Below are 25,752 nucleotides of genomic sequence, written 5' to 3' on the forward strand. Positions count from 1 at the left end.
GAGGAACCGGTTGAGCTTTTACCACACCTCGCCAAGGCTGAGAGAGTACTGGTAGGACAGCTCCAGAAAACCCAGGCCGAAGAGGATAAAGGGGGGTGGAAGATTAGGAGAAAGTGGAAGGCAGAATTAGCGGCCCAAGAGGAGAGAAAAGCAGTACACATGATGACACTGACTTGTGCGGCGGTAGTAAACAGTCACACCCCCACACAGACTCTGACACAGACGGAGACAAAAACAGGGGCGGTGGGAGGTGCTCTTCACGTGGGGCCGCAGCCCGCGCCGCGCTCGGCGGGGGCGGTGCCGGGTGCTCCCCCTGCAGGAGCACAGCCCCCACCGCTCTACCCCCCTAACGTTACGACAGACTGAGCCAGATCATGGGAGGACTCCTGCCTCTCCCCCGTTACACAGAGAGCACACAGAGAATCATGCAGGCTCCTGCGATGAGAATAAAGGGGGGGGATCATAGATTTAGAGCAGGACATAGAGGCAGGGGGACGCCTCCAAGAACTGCAGACTTTATGGAATCTGCAGCAGGAATGTATACGGGAAACTACACTGGCCATACAGGAGCGTCAAGCAGAGCTGTCAGAACAAATACAGCAGATAGAACAAGTGCAGGATGAGCTGAGGGATAGCGGCCCCACACAAAAGCATACATTCCTCCCATACAGCCAGCATACAAGTCCACGCCACGCGTGCCTGGTTTACCTCAAGTCACAGGGGATGGTGTTGCCCCCGCGCCCTCCACTAGCAATCCATTTATAGATAGAGCTTTGAGGGAGACAGGAGTTCAAGCTGGTACATGCAGGAATCTGAGAGTACTTCCCCGTGACAGGGAGGAAGATCAGAATACAGAGAGCGAAGATCAGGACTATGAGTTAGATGGTTGCTACATCGACGATGACGAACAAACATACGATGCTGAGTTTGTGGGCCGATTGGTTATGTACAATCCAACTGACCCGCCGCGACGACCAAACAGGGGACTAAGTGAACGCACACCTTGCAATGCTCCTGCACAACATGACAATGAAACAGAGAGACGCCCGACCCCACCGTCACTGGTGGCGAGTCACACTCGGAAATCTAAACCCTGTTTAGCTCCAGGTCTCGCTCTCCCCATATTAACTGCGAACAATGGCAGCTCCACCTATAAACCTTTTTCCTTCACGGACATGAATTGCATTTCTGAAAAAATGCCTACACCCACTGAAGGGGGACAGGGGTGGATGACTAAATTCTGTCAGCTGACAAACGGCTGGACAATAGCGATGGGGGACTGGAGAGCATTAATTGGCCGACAGCTTCCCCTGCATGAGCAACAAAAAATTGAAGCTCAAGCTCAAACAGCAATAGTGCCAGATGATGCATTATTCACGACCTATGCTACGCCAGCCATAGGCACTGCCATGCGTACCATATATCCAGTGCCCGAGGGAGCATTACACTCTTTAACCTTAAACAGAAGAGATAAAGAGAGCATGCCTGAATTTTTCATTCGGTGTAAAGACACTTGGATCAATGTAGCTGGGACTCATCCCAGCTCGGACAGGCTGCAAACAGCTATGTTCCAGAGAGCTATTTCAGAAGGAATGCCAAGGTCAGTGCAGGCACAAATGCAAGCTAACCCTGATATTTACTAGGATGTGATGGAGACAAGTGGGAGAAGCATTTAGCTCACTATGTGCGGCAAGTGGAAGAAAAACAAAGAGTCCATGATGCTGAGGTGTCAAACAACACAGCACAATTGCTTAAGATGCAACTGGACAGCGAGAGGCGTAAATTACAGGATGATAAAAAGGCCAATAAACCAACCACTCATATGATGCAGCAACCAGTGGCTCCTGTGCCCACACAGGGTCAACATGCTCCTCAGCAGCTGGTTGCTCCTCCTGCACCTGCGCCGGCGTATCCGCCTATGCAGCCCATGTACAGACGGCCTCAGCGGGCGATGGGGTTCGCGAGGGGTGGTTACGGGCAAGGGGGACGCGGACGGGGTGCACCTGGGGGTCAGCCAATGCGTTGCTTTACCTGTGGCATGATCGGACATATCTCCAGATTCTGCCCTATGACACCGTGGCACACAGCAGGTGTATGCGCCTGGACAGAGACCCTCACAAGAACAACAGTATCAGCCGCCCATGCCCCAAGCACCCTATGCAGCAGCCCCTGCACAGTATCAGCCGCCCATACCCCAAGTGGTCAAAAGTGGAGCATCTATTTTGTGCAGCCCAGACGGTATGGTTGTGACTTTTCCAAATGGACAATCTTTCAACTGCTCTGTTAGCAGAATTTCCTCGCAGTCCCAGATGTTTCTGGGTCAGGACAATTCACCTGGTGCAGAGCCTCAGTGGGCTGACATCTATTGGGGGCTGGTGCAACCTGAGACAACGAAAGGGGGCGGAGTTTCGTCTTTGTACACTGCTTGGAAGCCCTGGCTCCACATGTTGCATCCCTATGCTCCTACACCTGACCCGCTCCACGTGACTCTGTTTTATGACCGTGATGAGGACTTGGTGTATCGTGAGGCTTTTGAGGTAATGGAGGACAGGGTAGAACCGGTACACTCAGCGTGCTTGTATGCGGGTGCAGAGGGAATAGTTAATTTGAGTCCTGAATTGTCACAATATTATGAAATGGCTGAAGTCTCCTCGCCACACATCACTCTCGCTGTACATACTGAGCATCAGGCCAAAGAACTGGGTCCCATGACCAAAAGGCTGTTAAAAGCTTCGGACTGGGAACCCACTCAACTCCCACACGTGTCTTATTCTCCATCAGAAAAAGCATACAGAATCTCACAGACGACAGAGGACACCGTCCTTTTGGAACACCAACAAATTGAGAGATTTCATGGCAGAGAAAAAACTGATTATCCAGATGCTGCCGGTATGCTAAACGCCATTCCTACCTCTCTCTGGTCTTCGGGCCCGACAGATGTAGGTTTTGTTCCACTGTCGCTCCCATAACGTTTGATCTAATTTCTACTCCTGATTCTAGACCAATCTGGCAGAGGCAGTATCCACACAAAGCTGTGGCAGAGGAAGGCATTGCAGACACCATTAATGGCTTATTAGCTGCTGGTGTCCTGATTGATAACCAGAGCAATTGGAATACGCCTATCCTGCCTGTCCAAAAACAAGATTCAGGAAAATATCGCATGGCACATGATTTGAGGGCAATTAATCGCATTGTAGCGACCCCTACACTGTCAGTACCCAATCCATATACAGCACTGTCTGCTGTCGCCCCTGAGCACAAATGGTTCAGCTGTATAGATCTGGCAAATGCATTTTTCTGTCTTCCGCTCGATCCCTCGCTGCGTGACATTTTTTCCTTCACGTATGCGGGTCGTCAGCTGACATACACGAGGATGCCGCAGGGGTTTGTGTTGTCACCCGGCATCTTTAATCATGTACTCAGAAACTTGCTGACCGATCTTCCCCTACCACTGGGCTCGGTGTTGGTGCAGTATGTTGATGATTTGTTAATTGCGTCCCCCAGCACCAGATTGCCTCGCTGCTACGGATGTAGTATTGCGCAGATTGCTAGAAGTCGGTTTCAAAGTTTCACAGAAAAAGCTACAATGCTGCAGACAAGTTGTGTCTTTCCTGGGCAGGGTAGTCTCTCACAAAGGAACAGGGGTGTCTCCTGCCCACAAGGATGCTATCTTGCATCATACTAAGCCACAAACCGTGAAGCAAATGCTTTCATTTCTGGGCCTTACAGGCTACAGTCGTCATTTTGTGCCGGAGTATGCGGAGCTTACAGCCCCTTTGCGTGCTATGGTTAATGAGCAAGGCATGCGTAATCTCGCTGCATCATTAATTTGGGACGTGGTCGCTGAACAAAGTTTTATCACACTAAAGCAGGTTCTCTCGCACACAGCCGCCTTGGCAGTTCCTGATTACACCTTACCCTTCTGTTTGGATGTTTCTGAAAAACCACACTCAGTCAATGCGGTGCTTTTTCAAAAAAGGGGGGGGAGACAGGTGTTGTCATATGTGAGTGTAACATTAGACGCAACAGAGAACAGACATCCGCCATGCACAAGACATGCAGCGGGAGTCGCAAAGATTCTAGACAAGACAGCACACATTGTAATGGGGTACCCATTAACAGTACTCTCTACACATAGTGTCGTGGCATATGTGAACTCACAGGCATTCACAATGACCCCATTGAGACAGATACGCCTGGAAAAAATCTTAGCTGCACCACACATAACGTTCACACATGAAGGCGTTAACATGGCAGATACCATGGGAGAAGGGGAGCCCCATGTGTGTGAAGAAAGGTGCAGAAAGATGTGAGAGTAAGACTGGATTTAAAAAATGAACCGCTGGAGGACGCGGAGGAAACACTGTTCACAGATGGATGCTGCTTTAGACACCCAACAGAGGGCTTAAAGGCAGCGTGGGCAGTAGTGAAAATGACACAAGAGGGTTTTGAGACAGTCAGAGCAGAAGCAGTGCAGGGAAAGGAGTCAGCTCAGCGAGCGGAACTGCAAGCCATGATAGCAGCACTAGAATGGGCAGAAGGAAAGGCTGTAAACATCTACACTGACTCAGCATATATATGGGGAGCAATCCAGGTAGAGTTGAGCCAGTGGATCAGAGCAGGTTTCCTCACAGCAGCTAAGACTCCTATAAAACATGAAACAGACATGAAAAGACTGACGGAAGCACTGATGAAACCCAGACGACTAGCAGTCATTAAGTGTAAGGGACATGACAAGACTGACACACTGACTGCTAAGGGAAATGACGCAGCCGACCAGGCAGCGAAACAAGAAGCAGGATACATTCCACAGTATGTCATGATCCAGACAGACAAAACAGTGTATGAGATATTGCCCCCATGCAACGAAGACACACTGAAAACAGAGCAGAATAAAGCCTCAGCTTATGACCAAAGTGTGTGGGCAAACAGGGGAGCAGTGAAAGTTGAAGGGCTGTGGAGGGGGCCAGAGGGCAGACCTGTCCTTCCTCCCAGCTTGAGGACAACAGTGTTACAAGAAGCACATGGACCAACACATTGTGGTAGTGCACAGATGAAACATCATCTCACACATTGGTGGCATCCATTTTTGCCTGGTATGATTGACAACCACATAAGAGAGTGTGAGACATGCACCACCTACAATGTAAAGTCCACTATCAAGCCACATCAGGGTAAATTTCCCCTACCTGCCTTGCCAGGAGAGGAAATAATTATTGACTACACAGACATGATTGATCGGGTGAAAGGGTACAGATACCTCTTGGTGGCGGTGGATGCATACACCGGCTGGCCTGAGGCTGTACCCGCTAAAAAAGAGGATGCACAAACAGTAGTGAAGTTTTTGATTAACCACTACATTCCCACACATGGTTTCCCTAAAATGATTCGATCTGATAATGGCACACATTTTAAAAATAAACATCTACAAGCAGTAGAAGCCCAGCTGGGTCTAAAACATGCCTTTGGAACTGTGTATCACCCACAGTCTCAGGGAAAGGTAGAAAGAATGAATCAGACCCTAAAAGGTAAAATCAGCAAAGTGTGTGCACAAAACAAACTTAGCTGGGTGGATGCTCTCCCACTGGCTTTGATGTCAGTGAGGAGCTCAGTTAGTTTGCGGACAGGATTCACACCATATGAACTTATATGTGGACAGCAGTTTCCTGGACCAGGAGCTGGTGTTGTTATAGCACAGGAAACTCCTTTCTTGGCCTATAAGCCATATTATGATCAGCTCACAGCCCTTGTTTCAGCATTTTCCGCCCAGATCGCAGAGATCAGAGGGGGTGAGGAGAAGCCACTTCCCCCTACCGACGCTTGGTGGGTGCTCCTGAAGGTCATCAAACGGAAGTGGACGGAACCTAGATGGACAGGGCCCTTTCAGGTGACGGAGAGGACAACTCACGCAGTTCGACTTAAGGGGAAAGGAAACACCTGGTTTCATTGGTCATTGTGTGCTGCAGCAGACCCTCCTGCGAGAACCCGAGCAGACATTCGCAGGGATCTGAAAGAACAAGCATAAACTGTTCCTGGGTGGTAGAAAAAGGAGACATTTTATTATTTAGCTTCGCTAAACATTAAGAGTGTAGAGTCATTAGGTGTGAAGGCATAAAACAACTTACGTTGAGAGAAGTTCTGCTCAGCTACATGGAAGGTAACGGACTCCACTAGATGGCGCTATTTTGGCTTAATATTCATTAATTCTCACTATATTGATTGTTATGTTGTGTTGTTGTTGTTGTATTCCCTCCCCTGAAATATCTTGCAGTGACGACAAGTCCGTGGAACCTCACCAAGTGACCACGAGAGATTCCAGAAAAGACACCTTAAAAAAGGTCTTTGCAGGGGTGGGACACCAAGAAGCTTGGTGGTTGGGTAAGTGGAAAGGTGTGCTCGTCTCGGTGGGTGTTTCCCTGGCTGGTATGTTGTGTGTGGTGGTGTTGGTTGGATGCTGTTGTATTCCCTGTATTAGGTCTCTCTGTAACCACGCCATCGTGGCCGCATTTGAGAAGCAGGGACTCCACGCTCGCTACCAGATGGTTGCGCTACCAGAACTTGGGCATTGTCGCAGAGGTGCCTACACCCTGGCAGTGGCTCCGCATGGGGATTCCGTGTGAAGTCCTGGTTTGTTGGTCTCAGGGAGCTGAGACCAAGAGGGGGACTTGTGGATATGGGACTCCACACCTCACTCTTATATACTCACAATTGTCACTATTTACTCAATCACATTCATTTACTTAATCATATTATATCATATTAATTTTACTCATATAGCCAAATATACTAATCATCACGAGTGTTTAGATACATATAGCGTGTACTGAAACCATGCAGCTTGGCACCACGGAGAACTGAGACCTGTACAGTATTGAGGCCTCGGTCACCCTGAACATCTGAGAGAGTGGAAAAGTACTGAGAACCAAAGAACGCCATGACGGCATGTCTGATAGCGGAAAACCATAACAACAAGAAGGACCTGAAGGTCGTAGTCACAACGACATATCAAAAGTAAGACGTAATGTAGCCAAAAACAGGAACCAGGGCCTTGGGAGAATTCCATGCAGCAGACATAGGTTCAGTATCCCAGAAATTAAGGGGGGCAGGTGGCAGACCACACGTAGCTGATGTGCATTGGTGAATGATGAGAGAACGTTATCCTTGAGGGTAGACAGGAATGTGTGTGCGCTAACTTTCACGTTTCAGGACAACTTCTCAGGCCTTGAGGTATGATGGGAGTCAGAACGAGGAGGACGTGTGTGATGGAATTCAGCAACAAACTGGACACTGGACACAGAAGACTCAGGAGACTCTGACGGCTTACGTTGAAATAGTTTATGTAGAACTTGGCCAAGGAGAAATAACATAACAGTACACAGGCAGGAGAGTGCAGTGCAATGCCAAGTCAGTTCTGACAGACAAAACCCTTGGCATGGTATTTATTCCCTCTGAAGACGACACTAAAGTTAGATAACCATGTTTGGAAAATAGGAACACAACAAGTGGGAAGAAGACCTGTGCTCTAGTTCTGGAGACAGTAAGTCGGCCATAACACATAGATAAAAGACAGGAGCAGGGGGAGAGACCTTGACTACTACCCTGACACGATCTCGCCCGTAACAGATGACATAGGAAACAAGTTACTCTAAACATGACATTTAGACTGAAAGAATACAATAGTTAAACATTCTTAGATACATATATAAGACTATGAAAATTCCACGACAACGTGGACGCGCCTCGGGCCAATGAGGGGGAGGCAACGCCCTCAAATTATGCACAATTCAAATTCATCCTATGTGTTAATAGATACTGGGTCAGGGAAAAAGTAGTCAGTTCAGACTTCGCGAACTGAACAGCACTGTTGTTGATCAGGGACACGATAGTCAGACCCAGAGCTCTGTACACTTTGCAATTTCTACTGGTGTTTAGAATAAAGCTGATTTTTGAAACTTCAATACCTCCTCCTATTTTCTTCATCAAACGAACACGCGAGGACCAGGCATTCAGAGAGGTCCTCCAACAAGAGGAAGACTGTGCCCACAGATTATTAATACAATTATTCTGTGTATTTGATTCCTCGTTGAACACTTTTATTCATGCTTTCCTTCACCAAACCAAGCTTTGTAGAGAAGCAGCTAACATTCACAGGATTTTTATCAGCCAAACTTTTTGTCTCTCATCTCTTTAGTCTGTATGGTGTGGTCTCAGATTGCGATTTAGCATGCAGATCACGTGAAGTGAAAGAGAATGGTTTGGATTTTATTTTGTGCGGACATTAAAAAAAACCCTTCTGCGTACGTAAATCAAAAATAGCTCATAATAAAAAAGAGAGCAGTATTTATACCTCCACGCAAGCAGTGGTCAAAGCAACGTTCATGTTCATGGAGTTCTTATCAAGCCTGAAACTCACCGGTCATAGGGGAACTCCGAACACATGAAACAGCTGGGGTGGAGGCCTCTGCGTCCTGTGTTTTAACGGTGTGGACGTCGATGTTTCCTTCACGTAGCTATGAAAACACAGACAAGACGGCATTTAGACTTAGTACAACACCCCATTCATGCTGATAAAGAGCAACCGAAGAGCTACCAGCTAACAGACTGTATACAGGTCTCTATAAAGAGCTAGCAGCTAACAGACTGTGTACAGGTCTCTATAAACAGAGCTACAAGCTAACAGACTGTATACAAGTCTCTATAAAGAGCTACAAGCTAACAGACTGTGTACAGGTCTCTATAAACAGAGCTACCAGCCAACAGACTGTATACAGTTCTCTATAAACAGAGCTACAAGCTAACAGACTGTGTACAGGTCTCTATAAACAGAGCTACAAGCCGTTAGCCGGCCACTAGCATTAGCCGAAGTTATCGCTAGCTGTCTCATAGATGAACTAAACCATGAACACAAAGACAAATGAAATGACATGATTACCTGTCCAGTAGAAAATCAGCAACCATGGCGTCGCTTTAGAGACCCTTCAAATCCTTCAGCCGTCGCAGAAATGCATCCCGAATATTGACTCGTGTTTGTATCTTCATCCAGTGTTTTAAGTCGTCTCCTTTTCCATCACAGTCTCCCCTTCTTGCTCTGTTTAGCGGCAGAAGTTGAGGGCAGAAGTTGAGCTAAATTGTTGGTTACTCTCTCTCTGACATGTTTATCAGATGTTCTGCGTTAGTGAACAGCCTGTTGATGACGATCTCAGTCAGGTCCATAGACTGTAAAAAATAGGTCAGGTCACGCGCACTCCTGTAAACAGGAGGTGTGTCTTTCGGCAGGTCACAGGTCATCCGGCCGGTCAGCCAATCATTGCGCTCGGTGGCGAATGAATGATTGGACGAACTTATTGCAGTCTAGCTGCTGACAGACAACTGAGATTTCTCATCTCAGTGTTAGATCACTTTGTGTATTACTCCCTATCGATGTATACATCGCTTTTTGCTCGTGATTGAGAAAAATGTATCAAATAACATGTCCTACTCCACCTTTAAGAAAAAATAGTAAGTGTTGTTTTGTTTTTTGTACTTTTATGTAGGCTACAGATGATGAGCAGGTGTTCACCAAGGAGATGAAAGTGGGCATTGTGATGGTGAAAGAAGGAGAAGACATCGTTGATGTATCAGTCATCCTTGAGGAGGCGGTAGTCCTGTGTGGTCTGAAGGACATCCCAGACGCTGTTGCTATGCTGATGGGCCTTCTTTATGCCCTCAACATTAACTATCCAAAGGAACTGAAGTACACATTTGAAGTGATTCAGAAAGTCCTCATGAACATTGGTGGCGGACAGTGTTCCTCACTTGTGCATGGTCATCCCAAGCTTAAAAGGGAAAATGTTGCTGTCTGTTTTGCATTTTTTGCAAGGTTTCATTTGTCCTTACTGTAGGACTGCATTCAGTTTCAAGAAGGGCATTCTTCATTGTTGTTGCCATGCTGGTTGTCTTTTTGCCCTCAACATGTGTATGGTTTATAATTTAATGTGTATAATAATGCAGATGCTTTTTTTACGTATCTGCATCTTTCAAGTTACCAACCTGAGTGTTACCATTCCAAGTGTTCAAGTATTATGCAATATTCAGTCTCACAACTACTTTGCCTTTTCAGCTCTATGGTTATTTTTACATGCTGGCTATTTGAACAGTTTTTTGTTGTTGTTGTCAGACACAGTACAGTTTAAGACTTAACTAAAATATGAGCATTAAAAAGTGTGACACTGGTTAATGGGTTATTTTCATGTTTCTGTTTGAAACAAATTTGTGTCAGTTATAGGATTATCTAACAGTTGTTTTGATACATCAGTAAACTAATAAATATGAATCAAATAAACAAGACAGATAATTTTAATTAAGCTGAAATACATTTCTAATTTCAGCCAACTACTATAAACAGTTCAGGAAAATTACAAATTTAATTTAGATTAACATTAACAAAAGGTTAACATAACTGAATAATTAATTGAGTTGAAATAGATTTTATTTCAAACAACTACCTGAAGAAGTTAAGTTAACTCATAAATATAATTTGAATAAACAAAAACAAAAGGTTGCGATAACTAAAAAGTTTAATTGAGTTGAAATAGATTTTTATTTCAAACAACTGCCTTAATAAGTTCAGTAAACTAACAAGTCTTAATCAAGATAATTTATGTTGGTGTTATAACAACAACATTTATTTTTTGACCTAACGTAAAATTTTAAGGCAGCCCTTTACATCATTTTTACGTTGAAACAACTAGTTATATTTAACAGTGTAAGAGTCTTCTCGAAGACCGGGGAAATACTCACTGAGAGGAGAAATCAGATCAGCCCATCTAAGCTGAGGACATTAATGATGTTTGCTAGTTTGGTTCTGGTTCTGGTTCGGTTTGCTTGAGTTGGTTCTGGTTCTGTTTTCTTGGGTTTGGTTCTGGTTCTTTTTATTTAGTTTGGTTCTAGTTCTGTTTGCTTGATTTTCTGGTTCGGTTCTGATTCGGTTCTGTTTGCTTGAGTTTGGTTCTGGTTCTGTTTGATTGATTCGGTTCGGTTCTGGTTCTGTTCTGATTTCTTGAGTTTGGTTCTGGTTCTGTATGCTTGGTTCGGTTCTGGTTCGGTTCTGATTCGGTTCTGTTTGCTTGAGTTGGTTCTGGTTCTGTTTGATTGATTTGTTTCTGGTTTCTTGAGTTTGGTTCTGGTTCTGTTTGCTTTAAATTGGTTCTGGTTCTGTTCTGTTTGCTTGAGTTTGGTTCTGGTTCTGTTTGCATGAGTTTGGTTCTGGTTCTGTTTGCATGAGTTTGGTTATGGTTCTGTTTGCATGAGTTTGGTTCTGGTTCTGTTTGTTCTAACCCTAACCTTAATCATAACCCTAACCCTAACCATAACCCTAATCCTAACCCTAACCCTAACCCTAACCCTTATCTCATCTGATTGAAACAGCATCTGTATAACATTGGGACAGGTAGACTTGGCACAACTCTAGTCACACACTTTCAACAACACCCCACCACCCACCTTATCATCTCAGGCCTAGAGGCCAACGATCGGTGGACCAGTGGACAAAGGAAAAGATCTGAGAGCATCTGGATACAGAGACTGGGGACCACCACCCCCACTGGACTCAACGACCAACCTTAACCCCTTCCTACACAGGTCCAAATCACCAAACATTACATACTCCAACCTAGCTCAACTCACCTCAACTACCCCCCCAGATTCTGACTACTCCCTGACTCTCACTAACCCTACCACCCGTTCAATTTAACACCCCCCCACCCTAACCCTAACCCTAACCCATATTTATATTCTACTTACTTGATGCATATCCAGGATATTCCATGTGGAATAAATGTTGGTTTTTTTTAATTTTTTTTTTTATAATTGCATGGCCTGATTTTCTTCTATGGTTGGTTTATTAATTTCTATATTGTTCTATATGTCTTATGTATATTTATTTGTGTATGAGGTATATATGTATATAACAAATACTCTTTTCTGCCTCTTTCTATTTATTATCACCGTCATATATTTAATATTCAATACTTAATATAATATATATAAATGTGTATTTACATAATCAACTAATATAACTATTTATTGTATAGAGCACTTAATTATTAATTATTATCCTAGTCCCCTCGCACATTTCAACGTTGGGGGATCACCGTGGTCTGCTGAAATATCTATTAGGTTTTACTCACCATTTCCCCATGCCCAACCTTCTTCCAACAAGCACAAAGTCCATTTCCATAGGCCAGTGCAACAGAACCCACACAGAACCCTAACCCTAATCCTAACCCTAACCCTAATGCTAACCCTGGCCATTCATTTGAATGGGGGAGCAGTCAAATTTTTAAAAATAAATAGGGTCGTATGAATTTCTCACATCCATATGCTGTGGTGATATGTAGTTAGTATATGACTGTTTTGTGTCCAAGGCTTCTTTTTCCTGAAAAGTTTATTTTCGTTAGTTATTAGAGTTTAAAAAACGGGGTTTTACTTCTAGGTTTGCTTTGATTCACAACCGCCGTAGAGGGAAACTTCAAAGGACACACAGCGTCTTGTGATGCTACGCTGTAGGGTGGAGCTCGTTACAGTTGCTTCACAGCTCTGGCTGCACAATGGCTGCGCCCAGGAGCGTGATTTCTTGGCTTCAGAACCGTACCGCCTCTTCCCGTTCTCAGCCCCATTTCCCTCTACAGCGGCTGTGAATCAAAGGAAACCGGAAGTAAAACCCGTTTTTTTAAACTCTAATAACTAACGAAAAATAAACTTTCAGAAAAAAGAGGCCTTGGACACAAAACTGTCAAATACTAACTACATAACACCACAGCATACGGATGTGAGAAACATTCGTACAACGTGTTATTTTTTTTTAAATTTGACTGCTCCCCCATTCAAATGGGGAGAGACTGATTTTTTTACCTATACTGCAGCCAGCCACCAGGGGGCAGACACACTGCTGAAAGCTTCACCACCAGGGGAGCATCCAGCTCCCTTGGATAGAGGGGAGAACGTACGTGACAGAGAGAATGCACTGGAAAGGTGAGAAAACGAGAGCGACTGCAGGAAACACAGTAAACTTTAGACACATTTAAATGGCATAGACTCTTAAAAGGCAGAGTGTAGACTGTGCAAGGTGAAAGTGTCATCAATCAGGGTCCAAAAAAAACTGCAAAGGCTCATTAGAACTGTCTGTGAAGGATCTCAGTCATCCAGGTCATAGACATTAGAACTGTTCAGTGCAATAAGTGAAGAATAAAGACAGTCAAGGGAACCTGCTGTTAATGAAGGTGTTAAAAGTTTATAAATAATATACATGCAATTAGAGATTGGACCTTTTTGTCTAATTGTGATGGGTCTTGTTTTTGTACTTTATAATACATTTTTGTAGCACTCTGCTCCATGTTGAGTATATAAATAAAGCCTCACAAATAATAACCATTTGATATAATTTATGTTTTTTTACATTAGTTACTCATTTTACATATAATTTTGCAATATTTTAGGTAATACATTCATTTAAACATGAAAAAATCTGAGGAGCCACTTGGGAGCCGAAAGAGACGATTCTTTGTAGTGAGCCGATCCAAAAGAACGACTCTCTAAAAAGAGCCGGAATTCCCATCACTAATTCATCGACCTGAGGAGGGCACAGCAACAAGCCGTTGTTGCGTCTAGCCTGCCGATTTATACTTCTGCGTCTCCCCTGCGCAGCAGGGGCTGACGCGAACATGAGCCCCACATACTTGTGCGTCGGTGTGTCCGTGACGCGCAGCAATTCTCCGCCGTAACGCTTGAGGGCAGTGCGGTCCCTCTGATAGCCGATCCCTGCTCCCGGCCCCCGCTACGATCTCTGTTTACTTTTCCACAGCGATTCGGAACGTGTTATGTTACTCTACAGCTGATACATGTTGCTGTTTATCATACAGACATGATTACACGAAGAATAGAGAGGAGGAGATGAAATACGCGGCCGATGTCCGGGATCCCGGAAGTGCTGTAAATGCGGGAAAGACAAAGCCGCCGAGCGGACCAATCACAGGGCTTGCGGTCCGCGTCGGCTCGACGCAGAAGTATAAATCAGCCTTAAAGGCTGATTTATACTTCTGCGTCGAATCGACGGCGTAACCTACGCCGTAGGTCCGCGTAGCTCCCGTACCTACGCAGAGGCCTACGCACGTAGCTGACGTGCACCTCCTCCAAAATGTAACTACGCGTAGAGCCGACGCGGACCGCAAGCTCTGTGATTGGTCCGCTCGACGGCTCTGTCTTTCCCGCATTCACAGCACTTCCGGGGTCCCGGACATCGGCCACACATCGGCCGTGTATTTCATCTCCTCTCTATTCTTCATGTAATCATGTCTGTATGGTAAACAGCAACATGTATCAGCTGTAGATTAACATAACACGCTCTGAATCGATGTGGAAAAGTAAACAGAGATCGTAGCGGGACCGGAAGCAGGCGACCGGCTATCAGAGAGACCGCACTGCCCTCAGGCGTTTCGGCGGAGAATTGCTGCGCGACACAGACACACCGACGCGAAGTATGAGGGGCTCATGTCCGCGTCAGCCCTACATTTTGGAGGAGGTGCACATCAGCTACGTGCGTAGGCCTCGGCGTAGGTACGGGAGCTACGCGGACCCCCGGCGTAGGGTACGCCGTTGATTCAACGCAGAAGTATAAATCAGCCTTACCCAAAGAAGAAGAAGAAGAAGAACATGATGATGACGACACAGGAGACACCCCCAGCTTGGTTTGCTGTACGTCATGACGTCAGCTTGTATTTTGACGTTCAGTGTTGCTGCGCTGAGGAGCCCAAAGTAAAACCAGGACGAAGGCTGTTGTCTATTAACACAGGTAATAATTCGCATACACACACCAGAACGATGTTTACGGACACTGTTAAACACAGTGCTCTTGCAGTACGTTTTTACTCTGTGTGTTTTCAGTATTAAAGAGTGAACACCAAACTATTTAGCCTGCTGCGGTCAGCTAGCACTGTTAGCTTGTTGATACAGTAGTTACTTAACGCTAACGCAGGTTAGCTGAGTTGAGCCTAGCTTGGCTAGGATCCAAATCGGGGTGCTTACCTGGACTGAGGACTGTTTTCTCGACCCTGTGACAAACACTTTAAGTAGATGGTAAAGTCAGTTGTTTGAGAATGAAGCCACCTCTTATTGACATTATGGAGCAAGTGTTTTTCTGATCAGTTTGCTCCAAAAACTGGTAATAACATGTTTTGTACACATAAAACTCGTGAATGGGTTATAAACTCAGGAGTCTGACTCCAATTTGGGATTAAGAGTTTAACTTCTCACAGTTATATCATCATTTTTACTTTACATCAGTGGTGGCCAAACCACTTTGTCTTTTAACTCTTTTTTTATTTAATGGAATCTGGAAAAAAATCTTCTTAATACAGCATTTTATTTGATTTCATTGTACTCCTTATTTAGGGGAATTAAGCTGTGTACTGTATCTCCCTTTCAAAGAGCGCCACGTTTGATGTTGTCAGAATACCTCAGGGCCAGTGGCTCCTACTGAGACTTAGGAATCATAAAAGTTATACATGAAATATCTATTTAAAGGCACTATGAGGAGTTTTTAACCAGCTGAGAAACAAACTGAAACCAACACTGATGCCTCTTTATGACCTTCAAAAGCAAACAAAACCATGAACAACAACACTTATACCTTCTCTGTTGTCATTTTTAATGCCTTAAGCCACTTAGAGGGGGTAGGTGTCAGACCACATGATTGACATTTGGCTTTAGAAGCATCCTCTTTTGTCTGTTTCATGTCAAATAATCACATTGAGTGATAAATCTGGCTGTTAAAAGACAGCAGGGTGAGGTTTTTGTTGAAAACACTACTTTTGCATGTGCAGAACAAGAGATAAGAGGTATCACTTTGTCCACAAGGGGGCGCCAAAATTGATAAAATCAAAAGTTCCTCACAGCAGCTTTAATAACAATTATTTTAATTATTTTCTCAATACAACAGTAACTAGGTATAGTCCTAAGATCTCCACAAGCCACGTAAACATTAACAAACGTTATCTTCTTCTGGAGGAAAATGTTTTTCATTAGTGTCGGGCAATGTGGGAAAAATATTGTATCAATATTTTCCTATGGCAGGATCACGATCTGGATTTCATCACACTTCTTTTTCATGTTGTTTTTAAGATTTTTCTGACCAGCAGACAACATTTATAACAAAATAATTGTTTTACTGCGTTCTGAACAATTTTTATGCACCAAATTTTTGCCTTTTCTGTACAATTTCATAATTTTGGTATCGTCTTGTGTCCTCTTTGTGTCTTCTGAACTTTCAGTGTTCATTAAGAACATTTTCACACCATGATAAAAACATTTATTTGAAAACGTGTCAACTTTAGAGTTCTTGTGTTTCTTCTTTAGTGCCGTCTTGCAGAATTTTCAGTGCTTTGGCTTTTATACAAGTCGTCTATAATGAGCTTTTTGAGACGTTTCTGGATTGACTTAAGTTTTGTTTGAGTGCTTGAAAGAAACTGCAAATTTTTAGATGATTCAGAATGTGATTAATTTCTGTGCTATAATAACACAATTTCAGATGGAAGCTTCGGGCCAATAATAAAGTGACCTTGGGCCGCGATTGGCCCCCGGGCTGTACTTTGGACATGCCTGCTTTACATGCTTTCAGTCTGAAAATTGTGAACGTATTTGCTGTTACCTTAATAGCAAGCTCCATTTTAAAGTCTAAGAAAATGTGACTCAATGTGGCTCAAATGATCTTTATAGACTATCTCCATCATGGCATTGAGAAGCTCTTTGTTGCCGTCTCCTGGTAAACCCTCAGAGATGTGCCATCATCTCAGCTTCCAGAGCACAGGGGACCTGCAGCGGCTGCCAGATGGGGTAAGTGTCAATGATGAAAACGTCATGGAAGAGCAATAAAAGTACCCTAAACAGAAATTAATGTGCTATTACTCTACAAAATTACAAGTTCATTATCTGTTCCTTTTTCAAATTCACATAAACAGAGTGTGTAACCATCTAACCATCATTAAATCACGGTTTTTAATGTTATAAACAAATACAATTCTGAAGATTTCTTGTGCATTATTAATTATCTTTCTCTGTTACATTGTCCACAGATGCAGAGAAGACTGAGCAGAAGTCCAAGCACGTAGGTGTTACAAGCACCTCATTTTTTCGATCTATTTCACACTTTATTATTCTTTTTATATCCCATCAGAACATATTTTGACTATGGTTTTAAAGTTTTTAATTTGTTACTCCTATAAATGCCTTGCAGCAAAGGTCCAGTTCAACTGGCTTGATGCTCTGGACCTTGATGGCCAGTTGACAGAGGACGAGATCATGATCCGAGGACTCCTTCCGGACCTACTGCCAAGAGAAACTCATGCCTCGCATTGTTATGGCAAACAGAAATGAAGGTCAGACTCTACCCCCATTTGTATCTCTTTGTATTCTTATTATAACTTTAAGTCACACATTTTGATATATAATAGTTATATATTGATTTGGATTAAAGGCATATAACTCCCCTGACTTGTCCTTATCTGTGTGTGTGTGTTTTTCAGTGTTTCACAGAGAAATTGTCTCAGAGATGGGCGAGATGGGTGTCCTTGGCCCTACCATTAAAGGTGACAACAGGCACATTTTTCACAATCGTACCTTTTGTCGTTTTTTGATGACGTAAACAGCGTCAACCACCTGCCTTGTTCATTGTTGCATGAACTTCCTGGTAAAAACAAACACAAGTAAATGACTGGCTGAATTGGACTTTGTCCACGACCTTAACTGGACTGTTTGTTTTGACAGATCTCTCAGTGTAGTCTAGTTTTGGCTCATTAAACCGGACTTCATTTCTTAACTGTAATTCTCATATTTCCTTACACCTGATTCTACAACAACACTGACAGTTAGATCTCTTCTTCTGTCCTTCTTTAAAGGTGTATGGCTGTGCTGGGACAAGCTATGTGGCTTATGGTTTGATTGCCAGAGAAGTAGAGAGAGTGGACAGCGGCTATCGGTCAGTCATGAGTGTGCAGTCGTCGCTTGTCATGCACCCCATTAACGCCTACGGCACAGAGGAGCAGAAGCAGAAGTACCCCTCCCCAGGCTGGGTAAGAAGAAAACCATATTCAACATTTAACCTATCCATCGCCTATTGTCAGTGTGTGATGACATAATATTAATACATTGACAATAGAAATAAACAACAATGAGCAACCAGGCTTTTAGTTGATTCCTTCGCTGTCTCTTCAGCTCGAGGAGAGATCTTGGGTTGCTTTGGCTTGACAGAGCCGACCACGGCAGTGACCCTAGCAGCATGAAACCAGAGCCAAGTTCAATCCATCCAGTCGCACGTACAGTCTCACTGGCTCAAAGACCTGGTGAGTAGCCCACACTTACAAATTAATGAGACATTTTGTTCAAGATGTGGCTCAACCGAAGCATCCTATTGGATAAGAATCTATGGAAGTCAATGAGAGAGCTAAAGTCATGATTGAAAGGGAAAGTTTATTTATTATTTTATCATACTGTTTTCTCTTAATTCATTCTAGACTCTGATCACTTTGTTTTTGTAATACGAACCTTCATAAACGAATATAGGATTACAAATCAGACTATTTATTGCACATAACTGCATGAGCCAAGGTTATTTTTAGCCTAGGATGCCCATTTCAAGGCAGTGTGAAACAGTCAACAGAAAACAGTGTGCCATGTCAGATAGGGAAGAATAGTGGTGTGATTAAAGGTTGAATTGAGAACATGCATGTTTGTAAACACATTAAAAATGAGGGCATGGGTTTTTTTAAATACTTTTCATTATTCTGAATGAATTCTCTTTAAACTGTATTGTATATGAAAACCACAGACGTATTCTTTATGTTTTTTCCTTTTCATATATAAATTTTTGTGTGTAATGTTTACTTATGAAGATAGGTATTTGTTGGGTTTAGGGATCTGTATGTCACAAGTTGTCCACAAGGTGGTGCTATTTACAGATAAAAGCTATACTCTGTGCTCTGTACTACACTTTGCACTTCTGCTAGAGATGAGCACTGCACTCCTATCAGATTTTACAAATTCAGTTCACAGATCAGGTTGCCTACTCTTTGTATTGAATATATGTTACAAGCACCTAGACTAATGCATCTCCCTTTGTCATCCTGTGCTTCCACCTTCAGGATCACCAACTCCCCAGAGGCAGATGTCGCTGTAGTCTGGGCCAAATGTGATGATGGCAAAATCCGAGGCTTCATATTGGAACGCGGCATGAAAGGCCTCTCAACACCAAAGATCGAGGGTAAATTCTCCCTGAGAGCATCCGCCACCGGTATGATCCTCATGGACGAGGTTGAGGTCCCCGAAGAGAACCTGCTGCCTAAAGCCACTGGCCTGGGGGTGAATGCACTGAAACTATCACAATTGTTCATGTGATTCTTGTTTATTGAGAGATTTTTTTGCTTAACTTAGAAGGTTTCGCTAATATTCAATTTATTTCATTACCTGTGTGTCATATAACATGTATCATTCTTTAAAAGCTGACATTTTTCCAGGTCATACTGCAGTAATAGCTCATCATACTCCTTCTGCTTGCCTTTAGGGTCCTTTTGGCTGTCTGAACAACGCCCGTTATGGTATTGCTTGGGGAGCTCTCGGTGCAGCAGAGTTCTGCTTCCACGCAGCCAGACAGTACACGCTCGACAGGTCAGATGTCCAAGTTTGTGTGATATCATGTTTTTGTTAAAAATTCTGTTACCCTCTTGACTAGAATGTCATTGTGCATTAAAAAAATGCATATAGGATCACAACATTATGTTCTTTTATCCACAACAGAATCCAGTTTGGCGTGCCACTGGCAAGGAATCAGCTGATGCAGAAGAAGATGGCTGACATGCTGACAGAGATCACTATTGGCTATCAGTCCTGTCTGCAGCTGGGAAGACTCATTGATGAGAAAAAGTAAAGACACCCACTCTAATTTTTTTTATGTACAAGACTGTATGTGACATGGTATCTGCACCAATCTCTTTAGAGGGGTCCTAAATCAGACCACATTGGTACTGTGACCTCAGTCCTTCAGTTGGAATTGGAGTTTTATTTTTCCACTTTTGTGTATTAAGGCTGAACATTTAGCATTCAAACATTTCTAATTGTGTTATACAATCAAAAGAGAAAAAAAGTTTTTTAATTAATTGATTGATTGATTTTATATATTTGTTATTAATTACAAACAACAATGCCATAGAGATACAGTACACAGCTTAATTCCCCTAAATAAGGAGTACAATGAAATCAAATAAAATGCTGTATTAAGAAGATTTTTTTTCCAGATTCCATTAAATAAAAAAGAGTTAAAAGACAAAATACGTTTTTTAAAGAGAATAGAATAATTAAATAAGTCAGCAAGATGAATCAATAAAATAAAATGAAATTGAATCAAACTAGTATTAATATTCTGATGTTGATTATTATTATTAAGAATAATAGTAATAATAAAAACAATACAACTATAATATAATAATACAAATAAGAATACAAATAAGAATAATAATTCATTTATAAAATAAAGTGTGTTAGGTGGTTTACAAAGAACTTGAAAAATGAACAGATCCTGCGGGATGGGAAAAAGTCAAATATTTTTTGACAGTGGAGACAGGTTCCTGGTTTTGCCAGTGTAAAAGTCCGGAGCATTCATCCTCTGAGCACCTTGAATGTCGGTACTAAATTTGAAGACAAAGCCTGATTCTGTAGTTGTTGAGATATTTCAGTCTGGATTAAAGTATCACTTTGCATTCTCAAACTAACGCAGAAAATCTTGACGATTTCTTAACAGAGCATTCCCAGAGATGATTTCCATGCTGAAAAGGAACAGCTGTGGCAAAGCCCTTGATATTGCCAGGCAGGCCAGAGACATGCTGGGAGGAAACGGCATCTCAGATGAGTACCACATCATCCGCCATGTCATGAACCTGGAGGCCGTCAACACATATGAAGGTGAAGAGTACATGCACTTTGACGGACTAGTGTAAAGGATAGTTTCTTTTTTTTTATGTGGAGTTGCATGAGGTACTCGTCAAAGGGAAGTGTCTCTACAGAAGGTGCTGGTCAGATTGACCCTTTTTTGAGAAACCACTCAGTGTAATGGCATGGTAGCAAAGCTATACAAAGCTACGGACATAGTATCTCATACTACATACTTCAACAAAACTGCACTATCCCTTTAAATTGCCCTCTGTTAGTTGTGTGAGACAGTATACCAGTCTTCTATCAATGCCCATGTCCCACTGATACAAGACCAGCATTGTAATTTGATGTCTCTTGTCTCCTCTTGCAGGCACTCATGATATCCACGCCCTGATCCTGGGCAGAGCCATCACAGGCCTGCAGTCCTTCACTGTGGACAAATAAATCCTGCTCAACCAAAGGAAAGCTGCTGTTAGAAATGCGCACGTCAACCCCGCAGTCCATCATAATCATAAATTCTCATCTGTAAAGTGAAAAGTCTTTTTCACCCAGGTCTGTAGGTCTGTACATTGAAAACAAGTCAAATGTGTGGACTGCTGTGAAGTGTAAGTAATATATAAGTCGATTTTTCAACTTCAAGAGGGCTATTTTTCTACTCCTTATCCCAACACCTGACTTCATTTCATAACCCTACTTCTTTGTTTTATCAACAAAGTAAAAGTCATACCATAGACTTCTATTACACTAACGTAGAGGCGTGTTAAGTTTTCTGAATGAGGTCAAGATCTAGATTTTTTGCCAATTACTTATGTATGCAGTGTCGGTACATGCTGTAATTATGAAACGTCAAAGCATTAATAAACATGTCTTGTTTGGAATTGCCTGTGATGTTTTAATTTGATCCTATTATACCAGCATTGTATAACTGGTATTATCTTACATAAATGACAAGCTCACAAGATCAGTACATTTTGTTGTGTAACCATTGTGATTACTTATGGCACTTTACTGGCTGTGTATCTGAGATGTCTTTACTTTGCATGGTTTGCCAGAGGTCGAGGATCTCAATGGAAACTTAAATAAAAGCTATTCTAATATTCAAAGTGTTTTCATGCGATTTAAGTGTAAGTTTGATGCAGCGCAATCTTTAACTAAATATATTTATTATTTGTTTCATGTGCACGCTTTAAAGGTGACATATCATGCAAAATCGACTTTTTAATGGTTCTCTACCTGAAATATGTGTCCCTGGCATGTCTACAAACCCCCCGAAAATGAAAAAAATCCATTCTGCCCCTGTTCTGATTTCTCCACCTTTCTGTAAATGTGTGCTGAAACGAGCCGTTTCAGATTTCCGTGTTTTTGTTACGTCACAACAATATCCGGTCTTTAATGGAAGCCAGAGTTCGCAGCTTGTTCAGCCCATAGACTGTATAAAATACAACTCAACTATTCCTCCGTTTTTCATTACCTGCACAAATTTGTGCTAACAAGGAGCTTAGGAGGGAGGCATGGCTGTCTTAATAAACACAAAGGTTGGTTTTACTCCCCATGTCTGCAGATTTCAAGATCTAGGGGATGATTTTAATTTTTCATGGAAAAGTGCTAGCGCTAGTTAGCATAGCCACATAGCTACATGTTAGTAGCTGTGTACCAAGACAAACGTCGACATACTGACAAATAAAACAACAAGTAACACTAAATCTGTGAACAATCGTTCAGAAAGGTCCTGCTGCAGGTGCCTCTCCATCAGGATCAGATTCTGGATCAAATTCAGAGGGTTGAAGTAACGCAGGTCTGTGAGCAGCCGTGTATATTCAGCCAACATGTAAACATTAGATCAATGTGCTGGAGAGCCGAGGCCACATCCACTTCCTGAGGGGGCGTAGTCAGAGAGAAAACAGACCGTTCTGAGCAAGGGCTGAAAAATAGGTTTTTTCAGGCATGCCAAAATCTGATTTCAAAGTGCTTTTTTGAGCATAAACTTTAAAGACATGTTTTGGGGACCTCTTAGACCAATATATTTTGATGAAAAAGAGCATAATATGTCACCTTTAACTGAAATTTGCAAAGTCAGTTAGAATCAGTTTAGGATTTCTCTCTTTATCTGCACGCCCTCCATTGTAGCTCCATTCGGCATTTCTTCTCTTTCAGCTGTCATGTGCTGTTTGGATGAGCACATTCCTGATAATCCTCCTCTCACTCGATCACAGTTTGACCCCAGCTATTCGTCCATTATCATGAGATCAACTGGGAAGATGGGGAAAAAGGCTTTGGTGTCTGTAAATAGCACAGAAGCTGAAGTTACTCGTGAGTCCTTTTGTGGGGATGGACAAGGGAGGTTGGAACAAAAGGGTTTGTATAATCTATAATCCAAAAGAAAATGAAAATATAAGCATTTGTAAAGGCAGATGAGTGAAGAGAAGGAACTCTAAAGAAACCTGAGATAACGAGTACAAAAATATCCCACATAGTCGGAGCCTATAAGCTGTACTTGAAAACTGTATGTGACTTTACTTTGAAATGACATAACTGTGTGTGTGTGTGTGTGTGTGTGTGTGTGTGTGTGTGTGTGTGTGTGTGTGTGTGTGTGTGTGTGTGTGTGACTGCTGTTCAGGGCTATCAGGGGGCACACAAGTCAAAGGCTCTTCCCTGGGGTTGCTCAGGTTCAAAGCATCCTGTCTTTTTCTAGGATATTGAGGTAGGACAGCTCATAAGCTCCACTACTAGGTTGAGAGATCAGTCTTTGATTGATCCATCAGGGTTCAAGGGAGTTGGAGGTAAGTAGAGGTCTCTCCAGCTTCATTGTATTTGAAGCGGCTCAGCTTGTAAGGTGCCGCAGAGACTAAAGGGTTGTGCTTGCGACGCGTCTTGCCATTAAATCAAAATCAAAGTTCATAGTAGGTTTACTATTTATTATCAAACACTCAAAATAAATCAATATCAAAAAAGATCGAAAATGACGATGACGGTGGCGGTCAACAAAAAATACTCAACCCCACTCACCCTCTATGTGTGTACCCCGCCCCCAACTGAACAGGTAGATAAAAGATAAACCACACCCATGAACCCCAAACCGGAAATGAAGTAAGCAATAAAAAAAGGAAATAATCATGGTTAACGAATAAGATAGAAAATCAACATTATGCCCCCTACAATACCGGCCCCTAATTATTATGCCACAAAATAATAATTACATACGAGATGACATCATGCATTATAACATTTTAAATCGAACATAATTACAATCTTCTTACTGCAATGTTTGTTTTGTTTTTTTTCAAAGTTCGAAAGTTCGTTATTCAACAGTCCATTCTTTCGCCTTTCGGAAATCAGTGAGAATGTTCAGTCTGGGAAGGTGTGTGCTTTGGGCAAGGGGCAAAGTCAAAGTCAAAAAACAAAGATAAGTCAGGTTGACTCAAAAATCCTCTGCTTCCAGTAGAAAACAGACTTTAGTGATAGGTCTGTTCAGGAACCCAGTCTTCGTCCTGATCTGAAGCTGACGTACAAGTCCTCTTCTGTCCATGATGACCTCCACAACTTTTCCAGTAATCCAGGAGTTCCTAGGCGCCATATCATCCACAATGATCACAATGTCTCCTGGAGTGAAGTTGCGTCTGATGTTTGTCCACTTTTGTCTTGTTGAGGAAGATATTCCTTTGTCCATCTTTTCCAGAATAAGTCCGACATGTATTGTACTTGTCTCCATCTGCGTCGAGCACAGACGTCCTCCTTTGCAAAGATTCCTGGTGGTAGGGATGGCGCTGATTTAAGAAGCAGAAGGTGGTTGGGGGTGAGTGCCTCAAGGTCGTTAGGATCTGTGGAAGCCTTGGTGATGGGGCGACTGTTGATAGCTTCAACTTCACAAAAAACTGTCTGGAGTCCCTCCTCGTCGAGGCTTTGCACAGACAGAGTAGAATTGAGTACCTTTCTCACTGATCTTATCAGTCTTTCCCACACACCTCCATGGTGTGAGCCAGCAGGGGGGTGGAAGATCCATTTTATCCCCTTTTGAAGGAGTGTATCATGGATTTTCCCATGATTCCAGTTTCAATTGCTTCCTTCAACTCACTCTGAGCTCCCACAAAATTGGTGCCGTTGTCTGACCGCAGTTCTTTCACCTGTCCACGTCTTGCTTTAAAACGTCTCAGAGCATTGATAAATGAGTCAGTGTCCAGAGATGATGCCACTTCGATGTGAACAGCTCTTATGGCCAAACAAGTGAAAATGACGCCGTAGCGTTTAACAACAGTCCGTCCACGTTTCACTCCAAAAGGTCCAAAATAATCCACTCCAACATACGTAAAGGGGGGTTCATCTGGTGACACTATATCCAGGGGCAAGTCTGCCATCTGCTGTTGACCTGGGGTAGCATTCAAACGCCGACAAACAACACATTTAGAAAGGATTTTTCTTATGGACACAGTGGCACCAGGAATCCAATACTTCTGTCGCAACCTGGACAACATGTGGTTGCGGCCGCCATGACCAACTTGTTCATGGACATGTCGCAGAATGAGATCCGAGACATGTAAATCTTTGGCCCGAATGACGGGGTGTTTCGTCTCTTCTGGCATTGCTGCTCTGCTGAGTCTGCCACCAACTCTTAGAACACCATTCTCCAGCACTGGGCTAAGTTTATGAATGGGACTTGTCTTCTTTACGTTCATTCCTTTTTCCAAGTTTGAAATCTCATCTGCAAACTTCTTCTGACAGAAGCAGATGATGTCCATTTCAGCCTTTGCTAATTCTTCGACTGTTAGACCAGTCGCTTTCTTTAGCCTTTGATCCTCATCTCCC

The 25,752-nt window shown here is 43.0% G+C and overlaps 2 protein-coding genes across 2 annotated transcripts; both read left to right on the forward strand.

Moving 5' to 3' along the window:
• The first annotated feature begins 4,174 nt into the window (after positions 1-4,174).
• LOC117832300 (uncharacterized protein K02A2.6-like) lies at positions 4,175-7,057 on the forward strand. Its single transcript, XM_034711383.1, has one exon. The coding sequence runs from the start codon at positions 4,433-4,435 to the stop codon at positions 6,023-6,025; it is 1,593 nt and encodes a 530-aa protein (XP_034567274.1). The 5' UTR covers positions 4,175-4,432; the 3' UTR covers positions 6,026-7,057.
• Positions 7,058-9,566: 2,509 nt separating this feature from the next.
• LOC117832383 (glutaryl-CoA dehydrogenase, mitochondrial-like) lies at positions 9,567-22,055 on the forward strand. The gene is given in 17 exon segments (XM_034711482.1): positions 9,567-9,804; positions 16,776-16,846; positions 16,848-16,866; positions 17,106-17,143; positions 17,272-17,340; positions 17,342-17,408; positions 17,556-17,620; positions 17,931-18,086; positions 18,089-18,101; positions 18,244-18,282; positions 18,285-18,305; positions 18,308-18,371; positions 19,170-19,386; positions 19,589-19,692; positions 19,822-19,947; positions 20,822-20,982; positions 21,323-22,055. Coding segments are annotated over 17 exon segments (1,542 nt in total). The 3' UTR covers positions 21,397-22,055.
• The last annotated feature ends 3,697 nt before the right edge of the window (positions 22,056-25,752 follow it).

Source organism: Notolabrus celidotus, chromosome 20 (assembly GCF_009762535.1).
Source record: "Notolabrus celidotus isolate fNotCel1 chromosome 20, fNotCel1.pri, whole genome shotgun sequence".
NCBI lineage: Eukaryota > Metazoa > Chordata > Actinopteri > Labriformes > Labridae > Notolabrus > Notolabrus celidotus.

Bases quoted from the DNA above. Each gene is read 5' to 3' on its own strand.
- LOC117832300 (XM_034711383.1), top strand. From the start codon at position 4,433: ATGACACAAGAGGGTTTTGAGACAGTCAGAGCAGAAGCAGTGCAGGGA.